Genomic DNA, 27,227 nt, shown 5'->3' on the forward strand with positions numbered 1-27,227 from the left:
TATAATTTTCTTGTAATATTTTTTTCTGGCTTTAGATTTAGGGTATTTAGATTATTATACTAGCCTCATAAAATGTTTTCTGAAAAAATAACCTATTTTCTGTGTTTGTGTAGGATAATATTTTTTCCTTAAATACTCAACAAATTAGTGAAGCCATTTGTGCTTTGAGTTTTGTTTGAAAAAAGAAAAGGTTTTTCATTATAAATTTAGTTTAATTAATACAGGGATGGTTAGGTTTTATATTTCTTCTTTAGTCAGTTTTGCTAATCTATCACACAAGGTATTACTCATTTCATCTAAGTTATCAAATGAGTTGGCATGTTGTTGTTTATTCCCTATCCTTTTAATATCTTGTATACAAGAGCTCTAGTTATGTCCTCTCTCATTCCTGATATTGGTAATTTGTGCTTTCTCTTTTTTCTTGATAAGCCTAACTAGAAGTTTACCTATTTTAAAGAACTGGTGATTACAGTGAGTTGTCTTTCTGTTCATTCATTTCCTGTTTCATTGATTTGTACTCCTTCATATTCTTCCTTCTACTTTGGGTTTAATTTGCTGTTTTACTACTTTTTTAAGGTAGGCTGAATTCAGACATCTCTTATTTTAATGCTATAAGTTTCCCCTTAAGCACTGTATAAGCTGTATCCCACAAATGCTGATATATTATTTTTCACCTTCATTTAATGAAAGATATTTTCTAATTTTGCTGTGACTTTGTCTTTTTTACCTCTATGCATTCTGGATAGCTTCTATTGCCATATCAAGTTTACTTATGTTTCCTTCTGCTATGTCAAATCTCCTATTGATCCCATCCAGTGAATTTTTCACCTCTGGAAACTCCCATTTGGTTCTTTTTAATATATGGAGTGGGCAATAGTAGGCTTACAGTTTTAATACAAATAGATAATATAAGGATACAGTGTTTTACATAATCACAACTGTATGTAAAAACCTACTTTTGCCACACTGTATTTTCTGTTTTCCTCCACATTATATTCATGACCTTTTTATATCCTTGAGCATACTTAAGTTTATAAAGGCTATTTTAATCTCCTTCTCTGCTAATTCCATTATCTCATTCAGATCTAGATCAGTTTTTATTGGTCAATTTTCCTCTTATGTATACCTTTCTTCTTGTGTATCTAATAAAGAGGGAATATGCTAATTGACCCTCACACCATTGCAAAGATGGCAGCGCCCACAGCCAATGAGGGAATATGCTAATTGACTGCCACACCCTCAAAGATGGCGGCACCCACAGCCACAAGATGGCAGCACCCAGTCCCCTCAGCCCCCCAGGGCCAGCCCAAGGCGAAGGCAAGCCTCGGATGGTGGCTGCCCAGCCACCCAGGGCCGCCCGAGGCTCAGGTAACCAGGGCCAGCCGAGGTTTGCGCTGCCGGCAGTGGCAGCAGCAGAGGTGTGATGGGGCGTCACCTTCCCCTTATCGTCAGGTCGCCTCCTGCCCCTGAGGGCTCCCAGACTGTGGGAGGGGGCAAGCCGGGCTGAGGGACCCCCCGCTCCAGTGCATGAGTTTTCATGCACCGGGCCTCTAGTATCTTACAATTATTAAAAATAGAGAGGAGCAGTGCTGGCACACTTGCTTAAAAGCTGTCTGTGGAGTGTAGAAAATGGGAGATTAACAGAGAACAAGTGAATTTTAGGAAGAGTCCAAGAACCAGGGTAACATGTAATGAAAAAGTGCACATAAGTGAACATGTGCATTATTTTAAGAAGGTCCTTAGCTTCCAAGTTGTCCAAGGGATTTCTTTTAAAGAACTTTAAACCTAGATAAACTAAAACTGGCAACCTTTGGTTTAGCTCAGAAAATCACACACACAAATTACACATATTGTTTCTCATCTTTTTAAACTAACTGCCAAGATTATATTGCACTTCCCAATAATAAGAGGGAACAGGAAAGTTAACTTGTTTTCCTTGCTTTTCTCTGCTCTTAAACCCAAAGAAAATCTCCAGTTTTGTCACTGTTGCAACTTCCTTTTTTCACAAAACATAAAGATGCTCCCATGAAGAATCGAAGGCATCCTAATAAAAGAGTAATATGCAAATTGACCATCACTCCAACACACAAGATGGCTGCCCCCATCTGGACACAAGATGGCTGGCAGGTGAGGGCAGTTGTGGTTGATCAGGCCATCAGGGGAGGGCAATTGGGAGGGTCCAGGCCTGCAAGGGAGGGCAGTTAGGGGCGATCAGGCCTGCAGGGGAGGGCAGTTAGGAGTGACTGGGCCGGCAGAGGAGGGAAGTTGGGGGCGACCAGGACTTTAGAGGAGGACAGTTTGGGGGGACCGGGCCTGCAGGAGAGGCCAGTTGCAGGGGACGAGGCCTGAAGGGGAGAGCAGTTGGGGGTGACCAGGCCAACAAGGGAGGGCAGTTGGGGGCAACCAGGCTGGCAAGGGTGGGCAGTTAGGGGTTACCGGTCCAGCAGGGGAGGGCAGTTGGGGGTGACCAGGCCTGCAGGGGAGCAGTTAGGTGTCGATCAGGCTGGCAGGGGAGTGGCTAGGAGTGATCAGCTGGCAGGCAGAAGCAGTTAGGGGCAATCAGGCAGGCAGGCAGGTGAGTGGTTGGGAGCCAGCAGTCCTGCATTGTGAGAGGGATGTCCAAGATTGGAGAGGGTGCAGGCTGGGCTGAGGGACACACACCCCACGTGCACAAATTTTGTGCACCGGGCCTCTAGTAAATATCCATAAAATGCAATGGACTTTTCCTGATGCAAAGTGTTTTCACCTCCTCAGCACCTTCTGTTTATTTTTTTATTGATTTTTTTTATTTATTTTTTTAAATATATTTTATTCATTTTTCACAGAGAGGAAGGGAGAGGGATAGAGAGTCAGAAACATCGATGAGAGAGAAACATCGATCAGCTGCCTCCTGCACACCCCCCACTGGGGATGTGCCCGCAACCAAGGTACACGCCCTTGACCGGAATCGAACCCGGGACCCTTGAGTCCGCAGGCCGACGCTCTATCCACTGAGCCAAACCGGTTTCGGCTGTTTACTTTATTAAAGCTGTTTCTCCAAATATAAATGAAAAACTTCTGCTTGCTTTTTTTTTAAGTTCATTTTTCATCTCTTTACCTGTGACATTACTAACACTATTTATGCTCTGCCAATCTCCATCTTAACTTGTACTAACAGCACTGATACACCCAAAGGAAAAGGTAAATAGCACCACACCACCAAGAGCCTTAAGACTCAAGTAGAGCCATTGATTTCAGTCCCTGCCACTACTTTTCTTACCCGCAACCACCACCCTCTACACACTCTCACTTTTTTCTGCCAGGAAAAAAACAAATGTTTAAATAGTCAAGAAATCTAAAAAATGTTTCAATATGCCGGGGGTTGTGGGGGAAAAGCCAACTTAATTACTACCTCTTGCCAATATGACTTTTGATATTCCAAAGTAGCTGCCCTCTTTTCTTTGGGGTTTTTACTTTGCTAAAAGGAGAATGCTGGTTAAGGGGCAGAGCAGAACAGCTCAAGACATTATGGAAAATGCCAAAGGCTGCAACTAGTAACCCTTCCTTGTGCAGTTCTTAGACTCAAATAAACAATGAGGGTTGGTCTGAAGAGTATCAGCTTAAAGGGGATGGATGACACATTATTAACCTGCCCATCGTACCTCAGTCTGGTCCTATTTCTACTTTTTAGGCTCCATAATTACAAATTTTGCTTCCAGATAATATGAAGACCTCAAAGTCTTCTTTTCACTACTTTCTTCTAATGAATACAACCAGTTTTTAATTGTGTATTGAATAGTCAAAAAAATTAGAGCCGTTTTTGACTATGAATATATGGGGTGGGGTGAGAGAGAAACTTACCTCCATTGCAGATGTTTCCTTTCCTGTAGAAGGACATCCTTCATCCCCTGGCTTCCTCTGCTCCTCATGCATTCCTCCTCGGGAGGGTCTGACCTAACTGGTGAGCCAGAGTGAGGAACTGGGCTGGGTTGTTCTGTTCCTCCCTCACCTGCGCCTCTTCGGAATTGTTCTGTCTTAGGACAGTACCATTGCTCTTGGCCGTGTACTGGGCTTAATGATAAAGGCCATGCCCTTGGATGGGGAAGTTGTAGTGGTGCAGAGCTGTTGGCGATAAAGAATGTCTACCCAGAAAATAAACTTCTACAAGATACTAAACAGTGCTTCGGTACAAAGTAGCTGCCCTTTAAAGCCAGTCCAAGATACTTGTCACATCATTCTCCATTAGAAATCTATATGCCAGTCAAGGTGTTTCTTACACAACTGAGGCATTTATTTCATTGTGAGCATTCTGAGTATCTCTCTCCCTTTCTAGAGTTCACTATCAGAAAGTCCACTATCCCGATACATAAGCCATATTCCCCAACATACACTTTATTATTAATAAAGATATTTTGGCAATCATATATGCCTATGCTCTTGACTTCTCATTTCAGAATTCAGAAGGGAAGAGGGATGCTCCTTGGTGGATCCTCATATACTCCAATAGGACATAGCGTTATTTCCTACAGTTATCATTTTTTGTAACAGAAACTCATATGGGAGAAACGTAAAAATCAGCTGTATTTGATCTCTCTGCTCATTCATCTGTTTCACTGATGCAAAGTAGAAGAGCTGGGGGAAAATTTTCATTTCTAAACCAGTAACAGTCTTCTTTAGCTGGGTTGTGTTTTTCCTTGTTTAATGAGTGATGGTGGGGAAAATGCAGTGGACAACGCAAGAGACACAGGTACAGTAGGTGTCCCTCCTCCTGAAAAGCTCTCACTAATGGGCTGGAGATTTTCATGAAATTTCCCACAAATGCAATGATTCTAAACATCTTCACAAAATGCCCAAGAACTAAGAATGAAGGATACAATCCTTGGTCATCAACCAGGTCGTTTTTTTCCCTGTTAAAATCAATCTGCTAGAAGAAGAAAACACACCACCAGATTTGAGAGCTTTTTAAAATATAATTTAAAACTATTTTGTACCAGTACAATATATTAATTTTACAAATGTAAAATTTTATCAGCTGTTAAAGCATTTGCAAAAACCACACATCCTACTTCAGCTTTATTGCACAGTATCTATAAGAAAATATTAATTTTTAAATTAGAAAACATAAAAATGCTTTCAATATAGAAGAGACCATCTGATTTTAAAGACAATACTCTATAAGAATGTCTACCCAGAAAATAACAAACTTTCACAGGATACAAAGCTGGACAGATGCTTCGGCAGATCCAGTACAAAGCACGGTGTAAAACCAGTCCAGGATACTTTATCCAAATTGTATTACCATTCTTCATTAGAAATCTAGATGCCACTCAAGGTGGTTTCTTATACTTAAAAAAAGTTGAGGCATTTTTTTTCATTGTGAGCATTCTGAACTTCTCTTGCCTATTAAAAATAATACTTCCAACTTAATAGCCATTTGCAAGTTTTTTCCCTTTATGCAGATTATCTCTGGCAATTGTTTTTAATGACTATTAACTGATCGTCTTACTTCATTTATGCTGATAGAAAACATCAAGTTAAATACATTTTTAAAACCCAGTTCTTTACAAAAATCAGTTTATAAATTTGTGTCACAAAAATTAGTGTCGAGACCATCAAGATGGACTTCAATTGTTTTATGTTAGTTGGTTCTCCCAGAGTTAGGATGGCAGATGTCCCACTTATCTATGTAGTGTTAATCAGGAACTAAATCCAAGCACTAGGCTGAAATCCCAAGACAGAAAATAAGGTTGTATGATGGGCTTCAGTGGGATATTACCCTGGGTCTATAAACCAATGTAGGTGTTAAAATACTGACATCAAATCTTGGTGGTAATTTAACTCACCTTAGATAATGAATATACACAATCTGAAGATGCAAAGGGAAAAATGTCCATACATACATTATCAGTGGGGTGTTGTGTAGAAAAGAAATCCTTATTTATTAGAACAAGAATTCACCATATTTGATACCTATATAGATTATACCTCTTTTCTTATTAAAGCATTTTGGTTCAATTAAAAGTGTTTTCAAATGTATGCCTTTTTGGCCCAGGAAATTGCCTTTTGGAACTTATGGCCTGCATAAGCAACGTCAAATATAATAGTATACGTTTGTGTAGAGAAAATAATTATTAAAATAGTGGTTATGCACTCACAAGTTTTTTGTAGGTAGACAGAATTATCAAAATCCCAGATGCTTATTAAAAAGTTTGCATTATTTAGAATTTCTTCCTTAGGAATCAAAGCAGTTGCTTTTCTGGAACTGCATCTTTCAGAACTGCTCAAAGCACCTCATCTAGATGAGTGTTTTTAAAAAATATATTTATAAAGTCTACAAAGAGACTTCAAACATCACATATTTCACCTTTTACGGGCTTTTTATCACATATCCCTTCCTTAAAAATCCTTCAGAAAAAAATAAAAATAAACTCTCACATTCCATTAGAAAAAAATGGAAACATTCATGGTCTGAATTTTCTGGATTCCCCCAAATCTTGGTACTATGTGCAATTTCCTCATATACAGGTTTTGAGGAAACCCTTGATCATCTACTATTGAATATTCAGCTAATGGACATGCCATAGAAAATTGACATTAATAGTAGTAAATAGATTAAAATCTATTTCATAAAATAAAAATGTTCTATGACTTCCATTTAAATATATATATCTGAAAAGCTAAGAGGATGTTTTTGTTTTTCCAAAGTGCTAATTAATACATTTACAAGTATCTTCAACACATTATGTCCAATTTTTTGTAAAACTAAACCACCTTGCTTTAGGCACTCTGCTTGATGAGTTTCTAAGAAGCGAGGGGCGGGGAGTGGGGGAGGGGGAGAGAATCACTTGTCAATTAATCCAGCTTCCTTAATCTTACTGAAGAAGAATTTCTCCAGGATATTGGCACATTTGTAGTATTCACTCTCAGGAGGGTTGTACTCTTTGCAGTTGGTGAAGACTCGCTGTAAGTCTGCCATGAATAATTTCTTAGACACGTAGTACCTATTCTTGAGGCGTTCACTCATGGTTTTCAGATCTGCACAGGAAAGAAAATAGATTAGCAATCTCTGACCCCTTTTGAACACTAGCTGACAAAAGTGAGACTGAAAAGGAAATCTCTCATATCTTTCATCACTTTGATTACATTTTTACCAGCCCGATGCCTTTAAGGGAAATTCATATGATCAGGGAAAACAGTTCTTAAACCTTATGTTCTTTCTTTTGTGAGAGTTTTTTGGGTAAAATCACAGCATTTTAACATGGAAGGGACCATTATTAGTCATCTGGCCCACTCCCCTATTCAGCACAAGAAGCTAAGTAGATTAGCAGCAATAAGCATGATGAACTGACTACTGTCAGTTATTCATTCAGATTTATACAGAAGAGGCTTTATCTACATGGAGAAAGACAGGCGGAACATGTGTACTGAATCTTTCATTACGCAAAACAGAGTGAGTTTGTTTCATGAAAGTCACAGTTGTCTTGGTGTTGCAGAGACAGAACTAAGAAGAGAAACTGATCATAAATACATCTGCAAATAAATACACTAGTGACCTTGCAGGTAAAATGGTTCAAATGAATTTAGTTTCATGCTCCATCAATGGCATAAGAATGGCAAACATAATAATCTACTTTTTAAAGCAAACAAGTCTTGCAAGACTATGGTAAAAAGAATTTTTTCCCCAATGTATCTACTTGCTTTAAACTGTATTCTTTTTATAAATGAACACGGTGCTTCGTCTAAACTTATAAGAATACAATGGGGCTTCATTAATCCTCGGTCTCAGGACTGATTTAAAGAATTCCATGCAGATTAGAAGACGCTAACATCTTCCACTTACTAACATTAACTTATTAACATTGCCTACTTTTGATCCCTAGTTGTCTCTAAGCCTGGTTCTATAATTAAAATTTATGTTAACAGAGAAAAATAAATCAAATTCACTAAAGAAATACTTCTGAATATCAATAATCCAAATTCCCACTATACTATCCAATTTTCCAGAGGGAAAGAAGCTTATAACCAAATACACTGTGATTATAATTTAATAAGATAGATAAATTTATGTGCAACATCCCCAAACTGGGAGAAGCTAATTTGCATCAAAATCCTAAATCTACCACAAAGAAAAAAATGGGAAATAGCTGCTTTTGCTTATTTCTTTTGACTCGGTTAGTTATGTTATCACATCTGAGTTCAACTTTCAATTTTCTTTCTTCTCTGATAGAAACAGTTTGGGAAGTGAGAAAAAAAGTATTAAGACACACAAAGGTTCAGCAAATATCCCACTAAATGTCTCATCCTAGTGTGATCGAACAGATAAAGATGTCTTCTTATTTAAGAAAGAAAGAGCAGTTAAATTGTGCCTCTCTAGATAAAATTAGATGTTTACCTTTCTTCCAACTAAATACCTACCACTTAAGATATGCTGCCAGACATAATGTTTTACAAAAGATGTTTAACCAAAAGAATAAAAGGGGAAAAAGACAATGAAACTTCACAAAAACAAGTTTATCTAAAAGCTTTTCAAATTATTTTTTTGGAAGGGAGAGGGTAGATAAGAAGAGATGAAAAGAGCCTAAAATATAAAAGAAACAAAACAAGAACCATAGAAGTGGTTGGGCCTTTCTGAGTAATTATAACCAATTCTGCGTATTTCCACATTTCCTTTCTATTCTAAAGTGATGATAGCATCTTTCTCTAACCTTTTTAGATTATTTCAGTTGACCAAACAGCGTAAGTTAAGAAAGAAGGCGATTAAACATCAGTAATTCCAAACATGGAGACACCATTAAATTAATCTATTTTCATTTCCTCCACCAACTTGGGAATTCTGGATAAATCCAAAAACCCTGCCTAGCAACCCATGTGTGATAAGAAGATATGCTTGGGGCAGACTATTCTGCCAATGTTCCTTAAATAAAACAGGTTAGATCTCATTCACACGGAAGAAAAGAGTTTTTTAGGGCACAGGGGAAAGAGAAGAAATGTTTTAGGGAAGAGCCAAGAAGGTAATGAGGAAAAGTAAAATTACTGACTTGTCAGTCTTATCCTTAAACACATGACTATCTTAGGGGGCAAGACTGCATATTTTGCCCAGCACCTGAAGGCATCCCGACAAAATTACTGTGGCTCCACTAAAGAGCACCATTTACTGTTTTCATTGACTTTGTCCAGCACACACCTTAGCCCACCACTGGTCTTACTCAATGTGGTCAATTTCCTCCTCCTGGGCATCCAGCTGTACACACAAGTGGTGATCAATTGGAGAGGCTCGCATCCTTCTCAGACTTGGCCAAGCAAAAGCCCTTCCAGAAAGCAGGCTGTGAGTAGACGGATGACAGGCAAGCCTGCTAGACCTACCACTGCAGGTCTGCAGAGTGCACGTGGATGGGCTGGAAGAAAACTATTCTCTGCAAATGCATACAACCTCCCATGAAGGTTTCACAAAAGAAGTTGAAATGATCCCGAAGGTGAGGATGCAAAGGTCAGTTAAATTTTGAAATGTACACAAAGGGGTTTAACGTATTGTTTTACATCATGGGAAATATTAATTCCCAAATCACCTTTCCATTCGGAACTCAAGACTCAGTCAACCCTCACTTTGGTTTCCATGTACTGAAATACACAGAAGCAAGGCAGAGAGAGAGATATAAAAAAGAAAGAAAAGCATATGGGTGCATGTCTACTTTAAGGAGTGGAGACTACTAAGATCATTACCAGGACTATATAAAATATTCATGTGAAAATGAATGCTACAGAAAACATCTACAAATAACTCTGTTATCAGGGGGCTACTGGATCCCTTTAACGCTTCCTTTCACACTTCAATCCTTTCTTAGCACCAGAAATAGATGACAGGTAGAAAAGGGACAGAAGACACAGGCTCTCTCCAAAAAAATGGCCACACAACCGACTGAAAAGAGAACATTTCAGCTGGTTGTCTGTCATCTGCATGACACCAAATTGGTTTAATTTGGGGGTTCTCAATTCACTCAATCATTCCTTTTAGAATGCTGCAGGCACAGTAGCAATTTCCACGAGCCTCCACTTCTAGTGGTGTTTTTGTTTGTTTGGTTTTGGATGTGGGACAAAGCTTAAAATAGGAGTAGAAAGAGGGACATTAATAGTATCCATCAAGAACATGAAAAATCAAGGACTGTACTAACTAGGATTTCTCCCTCTGAAAGTACAGCAAACAGCTTCACCTAACTTCTCTTGTACTGTCTTCAAAAATTCTCAGACTCAAAATTTACCAAGAGGACAACCTGATGTTTATCCATTTGCCACGGGTAGAATATAAGTGAGGTTATGTCCAAACAGCCAGCTTCGTACCTAGTGCTGTCCACAGTCCCCACCTGGGCTTCTGCGTCTAATACGTTGGTGTGTGGGCTCTCAGATAGCTGCAGAACGTCTCTCATGAACATAGCCACCCACTTCTCCTTTGCCATTCTGTTCTGACATCACCGCCCTCCCCGGGTACATGGGGATCCCACCGCCCACCACACGCACCCTACCCTACGACAGAAGAGTACAAATTAACCTCAGTAACCATTTGTCCCCCACACCACCATCCAGAGAGTTTTAAGTCTATACTTAGAAAATGTTAATGGCATTACCCATGGGGAACCTTATAACTTCATAGTATCCCGGAGCTTCTGTTCTCTTCACAGGTTCCATGAAGGGCCAAGCGCTTTGATGGCTCTTGGGGAAAGAAAAAAAGTAAAGTATCTAATATGGAAATTCCATGTGAGAAATCAAAATATTGGCATGAGGTGAGTGAAAACACCCACCTTCACCTGCTGGAGGATGCTCTTGAGTGTGCTGTAGAGCTGGTCAGAGTCTTTGGGCTCTTTACTTGAAAGGAAGAGAGTGAACAACAAGGAACAACAATTAGTTTCTTACCCTCTTGCCAGGTGATTCCTAGTCAGCTCATTTTTACAAAAAAAAAAAAACTAAAACTGGATTCATTCCTGATTTTTTTTTTTTTTTAATGAAAACTGAAACCCAACAATTGTATTGGTGATTACACTGGGTTTGCCCATTTTCTCTAAGTTGCTAGGGGGGGCGGGGGGCAATCACTTCCATTATTATCTTCTCACCCATCACACTTACCTTTTCTCTTTTCCACTCTGTTTCCAGCCTGTCTCTCCTGTATGTCAACGAAATAAACACTGAATGAGAACTGCTTTTGGCAAGAGAATAACAGTTAACACTTAACAAAAATGCAATAAATTACAGGCATGCCTTAATAAATCTGTTCCTGGGAAGACACTGAAATTAACTGCAGTTCATATGTTTCTAATACAGCTAGCTGTGCAAAACATTTCCAAGACTAACAACACTGCTCAATATGTTTTTTAAAGAAGGAACTCCAACCTTTCAAAGAAAATCATAAAAATTACAAATGCCTAGTATGGTGTGTGTGTGTATTTTTTAAACTCTAACTCAATTTTTGCCATCACCATGTGAAAGAGTGAGGCTGTTCTTTTAGGTCAGAACAAAGTCTGTCCTGGTCTCTATTTTATTTGGCGCCTGCTTATAAAGCAAGACGGTTTAGTGTAGCAGAAAGAAAACATAGTCTAGAGTCCAGTAGGCCTAGAGTTGATTTCTTCCCCCCCCCCCCAATATAGTTTTATTGATTTCAGAGAGGAAGGGAGAGGGAGAAACATCAATGATGAGAGAGATTCATCGATTGGCTGACTCCTGCAAGCCCCACAATGTGGATCGAGCCCAAAACTCGAGCATGTACCCTGACTGGGAATCAAACTGTGACCTCCTGGTTCATAGGTCAACACTCAACCACTAAGCCACACCAGCTGGGCTGGAGTTGATTTCTTGCTTTCTCCTTAAAAACTGACTTACCCTAGATAAGTTATTTAACCTCTTGCCTCTCAATGTGTCAATCTATAAAACAGAACTCTAAAAACTAGGTAATATTATCCCATAGAAGAATGCCTGGCACAAATTGGCATTCAGTGATATGGTAGCTATTATTAATTAGGATAATATGGGGAAGTAAAATTTCTGGGTCTGGCAGGGAAAGCAAGATGTGCTGTAGAGTAGATTTCGTAAAGAAGAAATATATATGAATCCTATCATGAAAAAACAAATAATGTGGCTTTTTTTGGTTTGCATGATTTTGTTTTGCTTTATAAATCTTCCATATACCAGAAGACCCTGGACTTGAACCACGTGGAAGTGCCAACATTTGATCTACCAAATGAACTACTTTGTATGTTTTAACAACTCACTGCTAACATACTCTCAGATAAGAACCTTCAGAAGAAAGACTGTTGTAAAATAGGGAACAGGAATCAAATTATGTGATTTCCAATCGTCCTTTCTAGAAGTTTGGAAACACTCCTTTACCCAAGCACAGATCTATGCAGATTGCAACCACGATGGCAATGAGATATGGCGAGAACAGCGAGCTGTTTGGAGGAGATAAGAAACAGACTGCTCCTCACTCCGCCAGTTACTGGCCATGTGCCATATAAGGTTAAAGGACTTAACCAGCCTGACACTGAATTTCTCCATTTATACAAAGCGGGGAACCCCCTACTTTCAAGGTCACCCGTGGGTAGTGCCTAGCACTGTGCCACAAATAGCAGGCTCTCAGTACGTGGTGGCCATTAACAGCTACAACCAGGGGTCATCTAAGCTCTCTTCGGTTTGTTTGCAATTTGAAGTAGAGAAAAGATATCAAAGGAAAGCATTGGCTGCCTTCTTAAACTACTAGAAATAACCCAGATGGAGAAGGGCAGGGCAAAAAGCTTTTTAAAAAGTACTGCACTCTGGTCATAGTTTCCAACCCTTCTGGTGGCATTTCCAAAAGATTTTGCTTTTAAAAGGAGATCTATATACATACTAATTCCAGGAATGCTTTCTATCGGAATCTGTCGAACTCCATCTTTAAAACATGAAAGTCCAGGGTAGACTTTTCGAATCTGGGCTTGTTTTCTTTCTATCAGCTTTTTAATGATCTGTAAAGCACAGGAAGAAAACACGGTCAGTGACAGAAGTCCGTGGCTCCAGCCCAAGTCAGCCAACCTCGGAAGCTATTCCCCTAGCAAAACCAAGTCTTTAGGAAACAAAAGGGGAGAGGGGGGTGAATTCTATTCAGTAGGAAAGTCATGAAAACATTCTATTACATCATGTCCATTTAGTGTCATTCACACAACCTCTTCAGTACTTGCCCCCTCGGAAAAGTCGAATTGAGAGAACACACTAGCCCCCAGTGCCCACTGTCCTCTTTCACATCAGGGCCAGTTCCTTTGCAAAGCAGCTGAGATCTGCTACCCAGACCAGCATGCGAACCTCTTCACGTCCGTGACTAGGAACTGTTCCTTTGGACTAAAGGCCTCGGAAAGTTCCCAAAGCCTGGGAGGATGACCTTACTACCCGAATTTTTCAAGGCTTGAGCCTCAACCTATGCTGTTTGCATGAGAAAAAAGCAGCTCTAAAGTCTATTAAGGCATCACAACCAGGATGGGACGATTTTGAGAGAGGTGTTTGTTTTATAAAATAGTTCCTACTGTACTGAGGTAATTAGTTCTACAATAATTCCCAAAAGAAGAAGAAAACACCAAAAAAATGGCAAGGCTGCCCAGTTCAAAACACATCTCCCACAAAGCCATCTCTGATGACACAAGGCCCCTGTGGATGCCACCATTCCCTTGGAGTCAACACTCAAGAAGCAGTACGCATCTCTCCATTCAGTGCCACCTGTCCAGTGGCACTGGGTTTCTCTAACCACACCTACAATTTGATCTGCTAGAAAAGTCCACCCTATATTTACAGTTTGTATGGCTCCCGCCATTAGTCCCTATCTTCCTCGGGGGGATTTCAAAGTTGGAATAAAAGACACGTGTAAAAATAATTTTATTTCAGTGGAAGAAGGTACCATGTGAATCCAAATATTTTACTATGGTGACCTCAGATCTCTTTTAAAATAACTAGGTTAACAACTCCAAACTTCATCATCCATCCACTCAACAGGGTGTGTTGGAGAAGGCTGGCAGCAGAGAAGGAAGGTGAGCAGAGAAGGATAAAAGGTCTAAGAGAAGAGAAAGTCGAAGGGCGAAGGAGCTTTATCTTCTAACAAGTTGTCTGCTTCTGTTAGCTCTGTGCTTATGGCTTTCCCCTTCAGGGAGGACGGGCCAGCAGTCTAGATGATGTGAGTTTGGAGACCCAGCCAGGGGAATCCTGCTCTCAGCTTAGACTGAATTGGGAGATGAATTGGGCTGCCGGGAGGCGTGAGGAATGAGCAGCTAACAGCAGCCTGATGGCTTTCGTTGGCCAGCAGCCTCTAATGCTGAACAAGGAGCTGCTGAATTCAGACCTGCTCACTAAGCCCCAAAGAGAACAATGAAGAAAGCCAGCTCTTCAGAGACAGACAGAGAGAGGAGCCTGCTGTGATTTCATTAACTCTCCGAGTACCCTATGTGGAATTCTCTCTTAGGCTGACATTTTGACCAAAAAAAAAAAACAACAAAGGTTGTTTTTCTTTTCTAACTTAAAAGACAAAACCAAACAAAAAAAAACACACACTTTTCGCTCACTTCCCTAAGAAGCATAAGAACAAATCTGAGCCACTTTTAATAAAAGGGAAATATTTATGGAGCACCTACTATGCACCGGACACTGTGTAATGTCTGTTATATTGGTGATATAATAATTAATAACTGAGATTAAAGGAAATTAGTAGAAACCAGAAGAAAAAGATAGATTGAAGACAGAAGAACTTCTAAAAGTTACGCCTGGAGAAAAGAGCACTAAAATGAGTAACAGAAGTATAAAGTGGGGGTGGGGGGACAGGAGTGGGCTGGAAGAGGTTAATAGGGGGAAAAGGAGGACCTATGTAATACTTCCAACAATAAAGGTTAAAAGGGGGGGGGGGGGAAAGAAGTATAAAGTGGAATTCTACAGAATGACACAGCTGCAAACTCCGAGTTTTTGAATCCAACAAACTCGAGGAGCAAAGAGCTGATCCTGGGCTTACCACACAAAGTTCATTCATTTATTAAATGGCCTCTGTGCTCTCCCAAATTATGCTCTTTTTGCATTCTTTTTCCTGTCTTAGAGATATAAAATTGCTACGGAGTCAAATTATCAATCTTTCCCTTTACTGCTTCTCTTTCAGTTCATATGCATAAAAGACTTCCCCCCAATATTAGATAACAAATCAGTTAATACCTAGAAATGTAACCTTCAGAATTTGCAATGTGAGAGGAGAGATGAATACATGCTAAGATAAATGACTGTGTAAGATGATGAATAATTGCAATGAATGGGTCAAACTAGTGCTGGAGACATTCAAGGAAGGAATTGGAGCACAGGCTAAAGTGGTTCAATTTAGGTCAGGAGAGGGAGGTGGGCAAAAGATGAAGACCTCAAGCAAGAGGGTTAAAGCATCAGTAACGAACAGTCTTTGGAGAATAGTTTAGAGAAGAAAATGAAGACGTAAGTTTGGGAAAATGCTTGAGACCAGAATGTAAAAAACCTTGAAGGTGAAGTTAAGATGATTCATCATGTTTAACAAGTTTTGTGTTTTTTATACCAATTTAACAACAGCTGATGCTCTCAGGAATGGTAACCTAGAGGAGACAGACCAAGGATCTACACAAGCCACAGCAAACTGAGTAAACCCATTTACACAGAGCCCAGTGATATGCAACTCACCCCACTTAGACTGGCCTGTACAGAGGAACATGAGTCAGTCCGTGCTTACCTCCTTCTGCTTCTTAATGATGACAGAAAATTCTGTGTATGGGATCTGTGGATTTAGCTCACATCCCATTAAAGTGGCTCCTTCATAGTCTTTGATGTAGCCAACATATTTGGTTTTAGGTATTTTAATTTCTTTGGAGAAACCCTGCAAAGCAAATAATAAATTCACTCATGTGGGCATTGTGCACCAAATATATATTGAGTGCTAACTTTGTGCTAGGTACTGCGCTGGCATCAATATATGCTTCTTTCAAGTTCTCATCATATTATTATTATGGGAAGGAAGAGCACGAAACCCTTTCAGGAAGTTCAAAAGCATCAAAAATCAAACATGCAGCCCTAGCTGGTTTGGCTCAGTGGATACAGAGTCAGCCTGCAAACTGAGGGGATCCGGATTCGATTCCAGTCAAGGGCACATACCTTGGTTGCAGGGTCCTCCCCCACCCGGGCCCTGGTCAGCGTGTGAGCAGGAGGCAACCAATCGATGTGTTTCTCTCACATCTATGTTTCTCTCTGTCTTTCCCTCTCTCTTCCACTCTCTCTAAAAAAAATCAATGGGAAAATATCCTTGTGTGAGGATTAACAACAAAAAACAAAAAATCAAACATGCAAATAGAAAACAAGACAACATTTAAAAAATAATTCTAGTAAAATACAATCATACTAACAAGTGGTGGTGGGTTTTTTCTTAACAGAAATGAGTATTAAGTAAAAATAAGATTTAATTTTGCATTAAATTGCACAAATTCTCCCAAAGTGGGGGCGAGGGCTTCTAGATTCTTAACAAATCAACAACTAGGATTGACCCAAAGTCTGAAAGAAAAGCTTATCAAAAAAATAGAGCCATTAAAATTCTGACGTTAAAAAAATGAAACCCCGACTTTTCAGGCAAAAAACTTTGTGGTTGTGTCAGTGACATTAATGCTTTGCAACATATATATTTACATGCTTTAAGCTGTAATAACATAGTGCCACAGGGTATGTATTCATATATTTATAATATAAACATAATTTTCCTTACAGTGCCTATTTCAGTTTTTTTGCAGAAAATTACTTGGGCTTCAGAACTATCACCAGCAGTTTCCTGCCTTCTCTTTCAGCAAAAACTTATTTTCCCCTCCAAAGAGGACTACAGGCAAGTCATTTAAGAATCATGGCTGAGATCTCACGCTGTGCAATGTACTTACAATCTGGGAAAGCGGACTCTTAAGCCCTCAGTGAAACAATCCCTCTGAGTTCTGTCAAGTAAGTTTAATACAAAAGCCACAAATGCATCCCCCAAAATGAGAAAAAAATATATACAGGCCATTAATTACCTGACGTTGGAAGAGGGGACGCTTTCTACTCATATAAAAACCTATATATTTTTTTAAAAGAAGTTAATAGACTTATGTTTTAAAGTCTTTAAAACTGGGTAAAGAAAAAGCTATAAACAATGTTAAAACATGACATGCAAGAGGAAATCCTATCTAATAAAAGAATAATATACAAATTGACCGTCACTCTAACACACAAGATGGCTGCCCCCATGTGGACACAAGATGGCCGCCACAAGATGGCCAGCAGGGGAGGGCAGTTGGGAGGGACCAGGCCTGCAAGGGAGGCAGTTGGGGGTGATCAAGCCTGCAGGGGAGGACAGTTAGGGGTGACCAGGCCAGGAGGAGAGGGCAGTTGGGAGGCACCCGGCCTGCAAGGGAGGGCAGTTGAGAGGGACCAGGCTTGCAAGGGAGGGCAGTTGGAGGTGATCAACCCTGCAGGAGAGGGCAGTTAGGGGTGACCAGGCTGGCAGAGGAGGGAAGTTGGGGGCAAACAGGCTGGCAGGGGAGTAGTTAAGCATCAACCAGGCTGGCAGCGGAGTGGTTAGGGGGTGATCAGGCTGGCAGGCAGAAGCGGTTAGGGGCAATCAGGAAGGCAGGCAGGCGAGCAGTTGGGAGCCAGCAGTCTGGATTGTGAGAGGGATGTCCGACTGCCTGTTTAGGCCTGATCCAAGTTTCTGAAGTACTGGACATCCCTCGAGGGCTCCCAGATTGGAAAGGGTACAGGTTGGGCTGAGGGACACACACCCCCGTGCACAAATTTTGTGCACCGGGCCTCTAGTCATAAAATAAAAGGTTAAACTCCTTATATACAAAGTTTTCATAAATCAATGTAAAAATAAATATTTTAATAGAAAAAAGGCAAAATACAATGAATTGGCAATTCAAAAGAAAAGAAAAATTAATACAAAGGGGTCAACGAACAAGGAAAAACAAGTCAAACCTCGCTATGATCACCTAAATGCAAACAAATGCAATTTGTTACCCAGGAAAGGGGTAAAAGCCTACTTTTCAATTATCACCCAATTTCCTGAGCCCCCTTATATACCACTGACAAGAACAGAAATTGTTACAGTATTTGGCAATGTGTTACAAAGCCTTAACTATATCTGGAAGCAACTCTACTTCTAGACATCAATCCAAAGCAAATTACCACACATGAGGGCAACACACACACACTCACACACACACACACACACACACACACACACACACACACATACTCACACATGTACACTTACATACAGAAAATACCTAAATGCCCCCAAAATGTGGAATTGGTTTAATAAATTATTTTCTATTTATACAACATTTCAGAGAACTATCAAAAGTCATATAAAAATTATCAGAATATATAAAGTAAAAAAAGCAAGTAATTACAATATGAGCCAATTTTTATATTTACATACACTCACGAATACACACAGAAAAAAATATTAGAAGGGTATATATCCAAACATCAATTAACATTAAATTTCTCTGGGTGGTAAAATTGCAAGCAATTTTTCCTATTTTTTTTGTGTGTGTGTTTCACTATAATTTCCAAATTTTCTACAATAACTGTATATGACTAGTCAGATGTAAAAAATGTACAGGGATTATAAAGCACTGTGAAAATAAGTGTGCAGCCAAAAAATAATCCTTAAAAAGCCAAGCTGAAACCTCTGATAAGGACTGAGGGCAACCAATCTCCCAGCCTGCTGTGCACGATGGAACCAGAATCGTCTGGAGCTCTTCCTAAACGTGAGAATTTCCTCTCTGCTCTAAAGAGAGGCTTTCCACAGACTGAATCTATGTCTCTCATACCTGGAGAACTCGACTCGCCCACACTGGGATGAGATAATTTAGAATGACAGGATGCAATATTATATTTCACTCAGAGATGACATTCATTCACTCAACAAATATTTATCTAGTATGTACTATGTGCTGGTCATACCTTCTGAATCCAGTCTGAACCTTACTTAAGGTTTATAAAATAAATGTATGTCCTTCTTATAAGCAGAAAACACTGAGTGGGGGCAAAGGAAAGACTTATTGGAATGAAGGCTACCTGAGTGCATATTTTAAAAAGGAATGACAAAACAGTGTTGCACAGTGAAAAACTTACCTGTTTCTTGAAATATCCGATTGCATATTCATCTGCATATGTGAGGAAGTTCAGGATGTCATGTTTTATATGAAATTCTTTCAAATGATTCATCAGGTGTGTTCCATAGCCCTATGTGGAAGGAAGTTAGTATACAGACAAATATATTAGGTTCTGAAGAAAAAATAAGTCCTACAAATTCATCGGAAAATACTGGTAAGTTTAGGAATTTGTACTTTGATATATTTTACCAGTATAATACTAACATACTTTCTTGCATTTCTGGACATTGAACACAAACATTCAAAATCCTTAAACTGAGATATAATCATTACTTAGAAATACGAGTTTCTGGTCCTTTGAGAAATAACACACGAAGGCTATAAGCTTCAAGTTCAACACTAAAGTTACTTGCTGAATATTAATAAAGAAGTTTTAGGAGTAAATACGGATTACGCATTTCTGCTTATCCTCAAAGTATTTGAGGACCTCAGATGAAAGGAGCAATGTAAACAAACAGCGCTAATCTTTACTGGAATGTTAACTAATCCGAGCGTTTCCTGTGTAGTGCAAATCAGCAGTTCTTCAACTGCATCATCTTAGACACGGGATGTCAACTTGGTCTTATCCAAACAAGGTCCAAGAAGCCCAGAATCTTCTGAGAGAGCCAGAAGACATTAGGAAGTAACTGAACCGAGTGAACAATGTTGAAAAAAATGAATGATTGAAGTATGAAAAACGAAATGCAATTACCAAGTTTCTCAGTGATGTATAAAACGTACAGGAAATCTATAAATTTAAAACGACTGTTTCAGAACCTCAGAAAAAGAGATGAAATCCCAGCATCCAGACACAAATATCTTCACATGAGCATTTTAGAACTCGGTGACACACTTTTATAAAAAACTCAAATGCGCTTACAGGTATGATCTCATGAAGCTGCCTCAGGCGAGAAGGACCTCTGGCAGCCACCTGGTCTAGTTCTCTACCGCATGTGAGGGTGGAAGTCTACCTCTCCTGGAAATTATTCTCCTATTGATGTTACCCAAGGACATTTTACCTTTTCCCAAACAGATCACATGACTGACACACTGTGAGTCCAAATAAAACTCAACTAAAAGGATGAACTGAAATCCCTCTCTCCTTGAGGACAAGAGAGTTAAATGGGAAAGATAAACATATAAGCACACAATCAGAGCATAGAGCTGCACTGTTCAATATGGCAGCTACTAGCCACAGCAGCTTCTGAGCAACTGAAACGTGACCAGTCCAAGTTGAGATGTACTGGAGTGTAAAAGACGCATCAGGAAAAAAGTTCCTATTAATAACAATGTATACCTATCATATGTTGACATGACAATATTGTGGACACAGCAGGTTAAATGGAAAATATGAAAATTAGTTTCACCTGTTTAATTTTACTTTTTAAAAATATAGATACAAGAGCCCCAGCCGGTTTGGCTCAGTGTATAGAGCGTCAACCTGAGGACCAAAGGGTTCGATTCCCGTCAAAGGCACATGCCCAGGTTCCAGGCTCCTCCCCAGCCCAGGCCCTGGTCGGGGCATATGCAGGAGGCAACCAATTGATGTGTTTCTCTCACATCAATATTTCTGTCTTTTCCCTCTCCCTTCCACTCTCTCTAAATATCAATGAAAAAATATCCTTGGGTGAGGATTTAATAAAAATAAACATATAGACACTAGAAATTTTAAAATTACATGTGTGGCTTGCATTTGAAGCTCACAATATATTTCTACTAGAAGCCCAGTGCAGAAATTCGTGCACGGGTAGGGTCTCTAGTGGCTGCCAGCTGCTGACTGGGGCTTTCCTTCATTCAGTGCCACCCCCTGGTGGTCAGCACACATCATAGCGAGCGATCAAACTTCCAGTCGGTTGAACTCCAGAGGGGACACTTTGCATATTAGGCTTTTATATATATAGATTGCACAGCACTGATACAGAGTGATGTATTTGTACCTATAATAGAGAAAAAGGCTGTAATATCATTAAGGGGGAGAAGGAAGAGAGTACAAAAGGTAAGAATATGTGTGAGCTAGGCCTTAAAAGACTTATGTCATATGGAAAACAAGGTAAGAAGATAGATTGGCAATCTAAATGTAAGGAAAAATAAACCTATACAAAAGATATAGAAAAGTGGGTTTACAACCTGGGGGTACAAAGAAGATTCTTTAAAAAAACATAAAATACAAAAGCATAAAAGAAAGGACTAATTTACTAAGTAGACTACTTCGAATTTTAAAACCTTACAGATATCATAAGCTATTTAAGATATCTTAAACAAAAGACAAGGGACAAATTTGGAAGGGTATAGTTGTAACATATATTATAAAGATTTAATATCAAAAATACATAAATATCTTCAATAGGATCAATATCAGAAAAAGAGACAGCCATAAAAATATTGTCAGAGGAAAGGAACAAGCAATAAATATTACTGACAAATGATATATGACCTCAATAGTAATCAGAGCACTCCATCAGAAGCAATATTTCACTCAACAGTATGAATACTTCTTTTTAACCCTCACCTGTTTTCATTGATTTTTTTAGAGAGAGAGGAAGGAGAGAGGAAGAGAGAGACACTTCGATCAACTACCTCTCACATGTGCCCCAACCAGGGATCGAACCCGCAACCTTTTGGTGTATGGGATGACACTCCATCCACCTGAGACACCCAGCCAGGGCAGTATACTCAAATATCTTTCCAGTTCATGGTACCCAGTATCAGTAATAATAGGGGGACATGGTACTCTCAACACCACTGGTGAACATGTAAATTGGTAAAACCATTGAAAAGGGCAACCTGGAAACAATTTTTTTTAATTTAGAGAAGCCACATTCATTCATGCAGCAATTCTACTTTTCAGTGTCCAGAAAAACATTTACAAACAGAGCCCTGTTTGTGACAGAAAGAAACATAAATGTGTCAACAGAGAAATGATTACATAAATTACGGTGCATCCACATTTTGAAATTAAAAATGAATAAAATGGCTCTCTATCTGTACTGTTTAATGGAAATCTCTGCAATGATGGAATAGTTCTTTATCTATATGGTAGCCATTAGTCACACTGTGGCTATTGAGTACTTGACTAAAAAATTGAATTTTACATTTTATTTCATTTTAATTGAACTAAATATAAATTTAAATAACTATATATATATGCAATGAATTTGAAGGACCCCTAAGACATAATGAGAAGTTTTTTTTAGGTATATGAATAGTATGAATTCTATTTACATAAACAATGACTACAGAACACACAGTCACCTATTACACAGAGGTACATTTCCCAGCATGTAAATCAGTAGAGAAGCAACTGGAAGGATGCACACCAAGCTGACAATAGTGGGACGGCAGGGACTTGAAGGGGGAGTGGTATTTTTGTTTATCTGAAAATGTATTTGTGTATGAGCTGTCTAATTTTAAATTATTTTTAAAGAAAATTTTTAAAATTGGACAAGAGAAAAGGATTGACTACTTAATGGGAACTGCCTGTGCATATATATAGTAATGTCTAGAGATTAGTAGGAAATATGTTTTCTGATGAAATTCACTTTAACATAGATGTGGTTGATGGAAGAGAGCTAGGCTTTTGTTGTATATACCATCTATCTTGTAAGGAATTAATAGAACTATAAATTTCCCCCCTTCACCCACAATCCAATGATTTGCCTCCTAAGAACAACAATAATTTTTCTTTTGTAAACAGCTTCTCAAAACCTACATAAGATATGTCTCATCAGTGGTCACCTCTCCAAAGAAATTTTCCATAGTCCAAGTTGCTTGGGAGGTATGGGTTGTGTCTTTTAACTTGAATCCTCTCTAGCACTGTGACTGGCATTAGTGGTAGCTCAAAGATTTATTTGGTTAAAGAAGCATTGCCAACATTAAACTATTAGAAGCAAATGTTTAGATTTCCACCCCAGAACTATTTCCCTTGTTTGTATGCCTTTATTTTGAGTTGCCACCAAAAGGATTCTTTTCCAAATCTCCCTGGTAACTTGTGTTTATTTAAATATTTATTATAGTAAACAAGTATTAGGCATGTAACTTTCCAGTTGCATATGATATCAAATCCAAATAATTCTTAGTTGAGGAGACAGTCTCTAACCAGGTGAGGAACTTTCCAAATATTACCTTGTGTGTGCTTTGAGCAAGATAAATTCACATGCAAATCCTACTTCAAGTATTCGCAGGAATTTGGTGGTAAGCATAATACTCCAAAATGAGTGGACACAAATTCTAAAGTATCATTTAGCCAAGATTTTTAATGTATTAAAGAAACATTTAAAACCACTTATGAACACTCTGTTTTCACAAATGGGTGTTACCAAGCACTGGCTTCTACCACACTCGTCCTTTCTATTCAGTTTTAAGAGAATAATCTTCTTTTTTTCCTAAAAATACCGTTATAAGTCACAAAAAGTGATTTTTTTTTCTAGTTCTTCCTACTGATTTTGTGATGTTTGGCCACCTTCCTTCAAGTCTTTAGAAAATTACATGGTTTGAGGGGAAAAAATAAAGTGCCCTTCTGGAAAGTAATAAGACAAAGCATCCAATTCATATTAAATACCTTTAGTTTCCCTCTGGTATCCCTAAAAGTGTCCAAGTCAACCTTAATCAACCTTTCCAAACAAGGTGGTTGGTGTAGCTTTCTTTGAAAACAAAAATTATGCAATCTTTTTTTCTGACACTATAAACCAGGGACTCATTTGCCAGCTCCTCTCCCTACGAAAAGCCAACAAAATTTTCTTTTTAAGTAAGCTCCTAAACTCTGGACATTTGGAATTGTTTCTCACTTTGGCTAGAGGTAAATAAAATTAAAAAAAAAAAAAAAAAAGGAATCGAAACAACAACAGCACCATCTAAAGACACCCAGTCAGAACTTCTTGAAAAAGAACTAGAGATCATTTTCGAGCAAATTTGAGCCCTCACTTTTCCGGTCAGAACGACAAATATAAGACTAATGCATTTTGCCCTTTGATGCTTAGTACTCTGAGCCAAAAGCAAAAAGCCCCATTTGTGCTTTGTGAGTATAAATAACCTCAGTGGCTATAATTGGCACCGGGAGCAGAGTAAGGCTGCTAATGAAAGCAAAGGTACCCACAGTACTAGCTGTAGCCTTCAAGCAGAGAATGATTGCTTCTAGAGACTTATTTTTGTTTTCTGCCAATGGCATTGCTTCTTTGTAGCTGCACGAGGCAGCGGTGCTTAGACCTGCACTGTCCAATACATGAACCACGGGCCACATGTGCCCAGGGAGCATCTGAAATGTGGCTCTAGTCTGAGCCGAGACAAGCTGTAAGTGTAAAATACACACTTGATCTCCGAGATTTAGTACAAAACAAAGCATGAAGACTGTCTCGTTCATAATTCTTCATAGCATTGAGTAGCTTTGCAATGACAACACTTTGGATATACTGGGTAAGATGAAATATATTTTAAAAATTAATTTGACTTTCTTTTTAATGTGGCTGCTAGAATACGTAAAATCACATGTATGCCTCACACTTGCCCAGCACGCTCTATTTCATTGGACAACACTGCCTCAGACCTTGGCTGATTTTTCTCAGCAGCCAGCTAATCCTGAGCTGCTTATCTTTCCACCACCCGCCATACATTTGCATGATATTCTCTAGGGCTCCCCAAATACCAAATGAATAATCTTCTAAAGACACATTTCCTGCCTCCATTTCCCTAAGGGCAGCAGAATAGAACACAATCTAACCTAGATCAGAGCTCTTTCTGCCCATGGAGAGTCTAGTTTATTCCAGTCAGGCCTGTGATACCAACTGTGATATCAATAAAACAGCCAGAGTTCCTAGGGAGAAAGGGACCTAGGCCAAGAATAATCGGGAAAGTACATTAGTCACACATACACACACACCACCCCCTAAAAACACTACATTCCAAACCCAGCATGAATACTTCTGAAACGTAGCCATAAATTTCAAAACTTTCACAGCTTCCCTTGTGAAATTTCTTCAGTTCCTGCCCCCGGTGAGGGACAAAGTCATAAGAAATCTCTCTGAAGTGTAAGCCACCTAAATCATCTTCCTAATCCACATCACACCATATCCTGGCTGATGGTTCCCTGTCTCCAGTTGTGTGTGTGTGTGTGTGTGTGCTGTGTGTGTGAATCCATGAGTAAATTAACAATGAACACTGCGATTTCTTTTCAGTCATCCTTCACTTGCCACAGACTATACCTGAGTTGCATCTGGGGCTGTGCAGTGTCCCTGTACTTTGTCCCAAGGTCCAACAGAGCCTTGGTAGAAGCACACCTGTTGGTATGTGGAACATTTATTCACCTCAGGCACATACACACACACTCATGTGAGAGGATGCTTCTGAGAGTCCTGAACTCCACTTTGAACCTTCTCTGGACAGGGCCCAGAGCCCTTCCCAATCGCTGCAGCTTTCGTGAGAAATACCACATTCTGCTTTTCTTCTAAGACCATGGGTTACCCTTACCTTGACTTGCTCATTTGATGTTACAGCACAGAAAACAATCTCCGTGAATCCTTGGGATGGAAACATCCGGAAACAGATACCACCAATAACACGGCCATCTTTAATTAAAGCAAGGGTTTTGTGTTTCCTGAAAAAATAAGATTATATCAGTTTTACCTATCTTGGTTATATCAATATACTTTTGAGGGGGTGTTCCTTATTAACCAACCAGGAAGGAGGGGGCAGTGTTTTTCCTGCGTTTCTATGGAAACCTCCTTTATCTAGTCGCCATCTCACCAGACCATTCTTTAATGTGGACTTTTAGAGCAAGCTTTCCTGTACAAGTCTTCATCGGAGAGTCCACCAGAACAAAATGCCAGCCACCTAACAATGCTCTGAGGTTTACAAATAAAGAACAGAGTACATGTTTCAGTGCGGGAACAGGGGCCCAGGGTTGGGGGCTAGGGAGAGAGCACAAAGTCATGAACAAAGTGGCATATGTTTCTGAAGATTAGTCTTATTCAGAAATATTACAGATACATAATGGAAAATAATACAACTTGTACAAAATGTACAACTTGCAAACCTTGCATTACAGAACCCTGTCTGACCTCCTCTCTGTCTAAAATGTCACTCTAATTGTCATATGCATAAATCATAGTCCACATAGGCTATTGGGCTATATATGTTAAAATACATTCAATTAGAGAAGTTTAGATGCTGGGGTTTTTTTGAAAGTTTTTTTTAAAGAAATGAATTTTCAAAGTAAACTTGTCTGATATCCCAATAATTTTCCCAGACCCAGGCAACCATGATACCTAGTTAAGACACCAAAATCAAGAACGTTTTGACTCTTAAAAAATTGGGGCGTCTTCTTAGTGTTTATGTTCTTTCATTGCTACAATGAATGAAGCATAGGATAGTCACCAGCAACTTAAAACACAAAGCTTCATTATTATTATTCACAAAAAAATTTGTGAATGGTTGAAAAATTAATTTTAATGCCTTAGACAAGGAAATTAACTTAATGGATCCCTGTATCCACAGCGTGACAAAACATAGCAGGATTCAGTGGTTGCCTATGGCTGACTTTCACTTTCTGAGTAGTTCCTCTTTCATTTAAAAAGGTAGTAAGAAAAGAAGGAAGAGCGAAGCACCACTTACGGGTCAAAGACAAGCCGTGTGATGTACTCTTTGGGCATTCGGGGCAGCTGATGGGAGAACACGTTCTGTAGACCCACCAGCCACATCAGGATCTTCTTGTTGGGTTTCTGGTTCAGGGAATTGCCGACCACGTGAAATTCAATCACACCCCTGCGCTCTTCCATCCTTGCTGCCTCATCCCTGGCCGAATGTGCTGACAGAAGGTTGTTCTGGGGTGCAGAAGACAAGAAAAAATTACACAGAGCTCTTCTCTTAAGAGAATGGAGACAGACCCTACCCGGTTTGGCTCAGTGGATAGCGCATCAGCCTGCGGACTGAAGGGTCCCAGGTTCTATTCCGGTCAAGGGCACATGCCCTGGTTGCGGCTCGATCCCCAGTGGGGGTCGTGCAGGAGGCAGCCAATCAATGACTCTCTCTCATCATTGATATGTCTATCTCTCTCTCCCTCTTTCTTCTTCTCTGAAATAT

At 39.4% G+C, this 27,227-nt stretch overlaps 1 protein-coding gene across 1 annotated transcript in view; it reads right to left on the reverse strand.

The window, feature by feature from the left end:
* Positions 1 to 5,039: 5,039 nt before the first annotated feature.
* The window catches only part of KAT2B (lysine acetyltransferase 2B), an 88,533-nt gene continuing 66,345 nt past the window's right edge, over positions 5,040 to 27,227 (reverse strand). The window contains exons 10-18 of the mRNA XM_079795320.1: positions 26,760 to 26,968; positions 25,617 to 25,743; positions 19,138 to 19,248; positions 15,713 to 15,856; positions 12,851 to 12,965; positions 11,095 to 11,131; positions 10,773 to 10,836; positions 10,599 to 10,683; positions 5,040 to 7,014 (exon numbers count right to left, since the gene is read on the reverse strand). Of these exons, the coding sequence (XP_079651446.1) occupies positions 6,821 to 7,014; positions 10,599 to 10,683; positions 10,773 to 10,836; positions 11,095 to 11,131; positions 12,851 to 12,965; positions 15,713 to 15,856; positions 19,138 to 19,248; positions 25,617 to 25,743; positions 26,760 to 26,968 (1,086 nt within the window). The 3' untranslated portion in view covers positions 5,040 to 6,820. The remainder of the gene's footprint in view (positions 7,015 to 10,598; positions 10,684 to 10,772; positions 10,837 to 11,094; positions 11,132 to 12,850; positions 12,966 to 15,712; positions 15,857 to 19,137; positions 19,249 to 25,616; positions 25,744 to 26,759; positions 26,969 to 27,227) is intronic.

The sequence above is a fragment of the Cnephaeus nilssonii genome (genome assembly GCF_951640355.1).
Source record: "Cnephaeus nilssonii genome assembly, chromosome: 17".
NCBI classification, from domain to species: Eukaryota; Metazoa; Chordata; class Mammalia; order Chiroptera; family Vespertilionidae; genus Cnephaeus; species Cnephaeus nilssonii.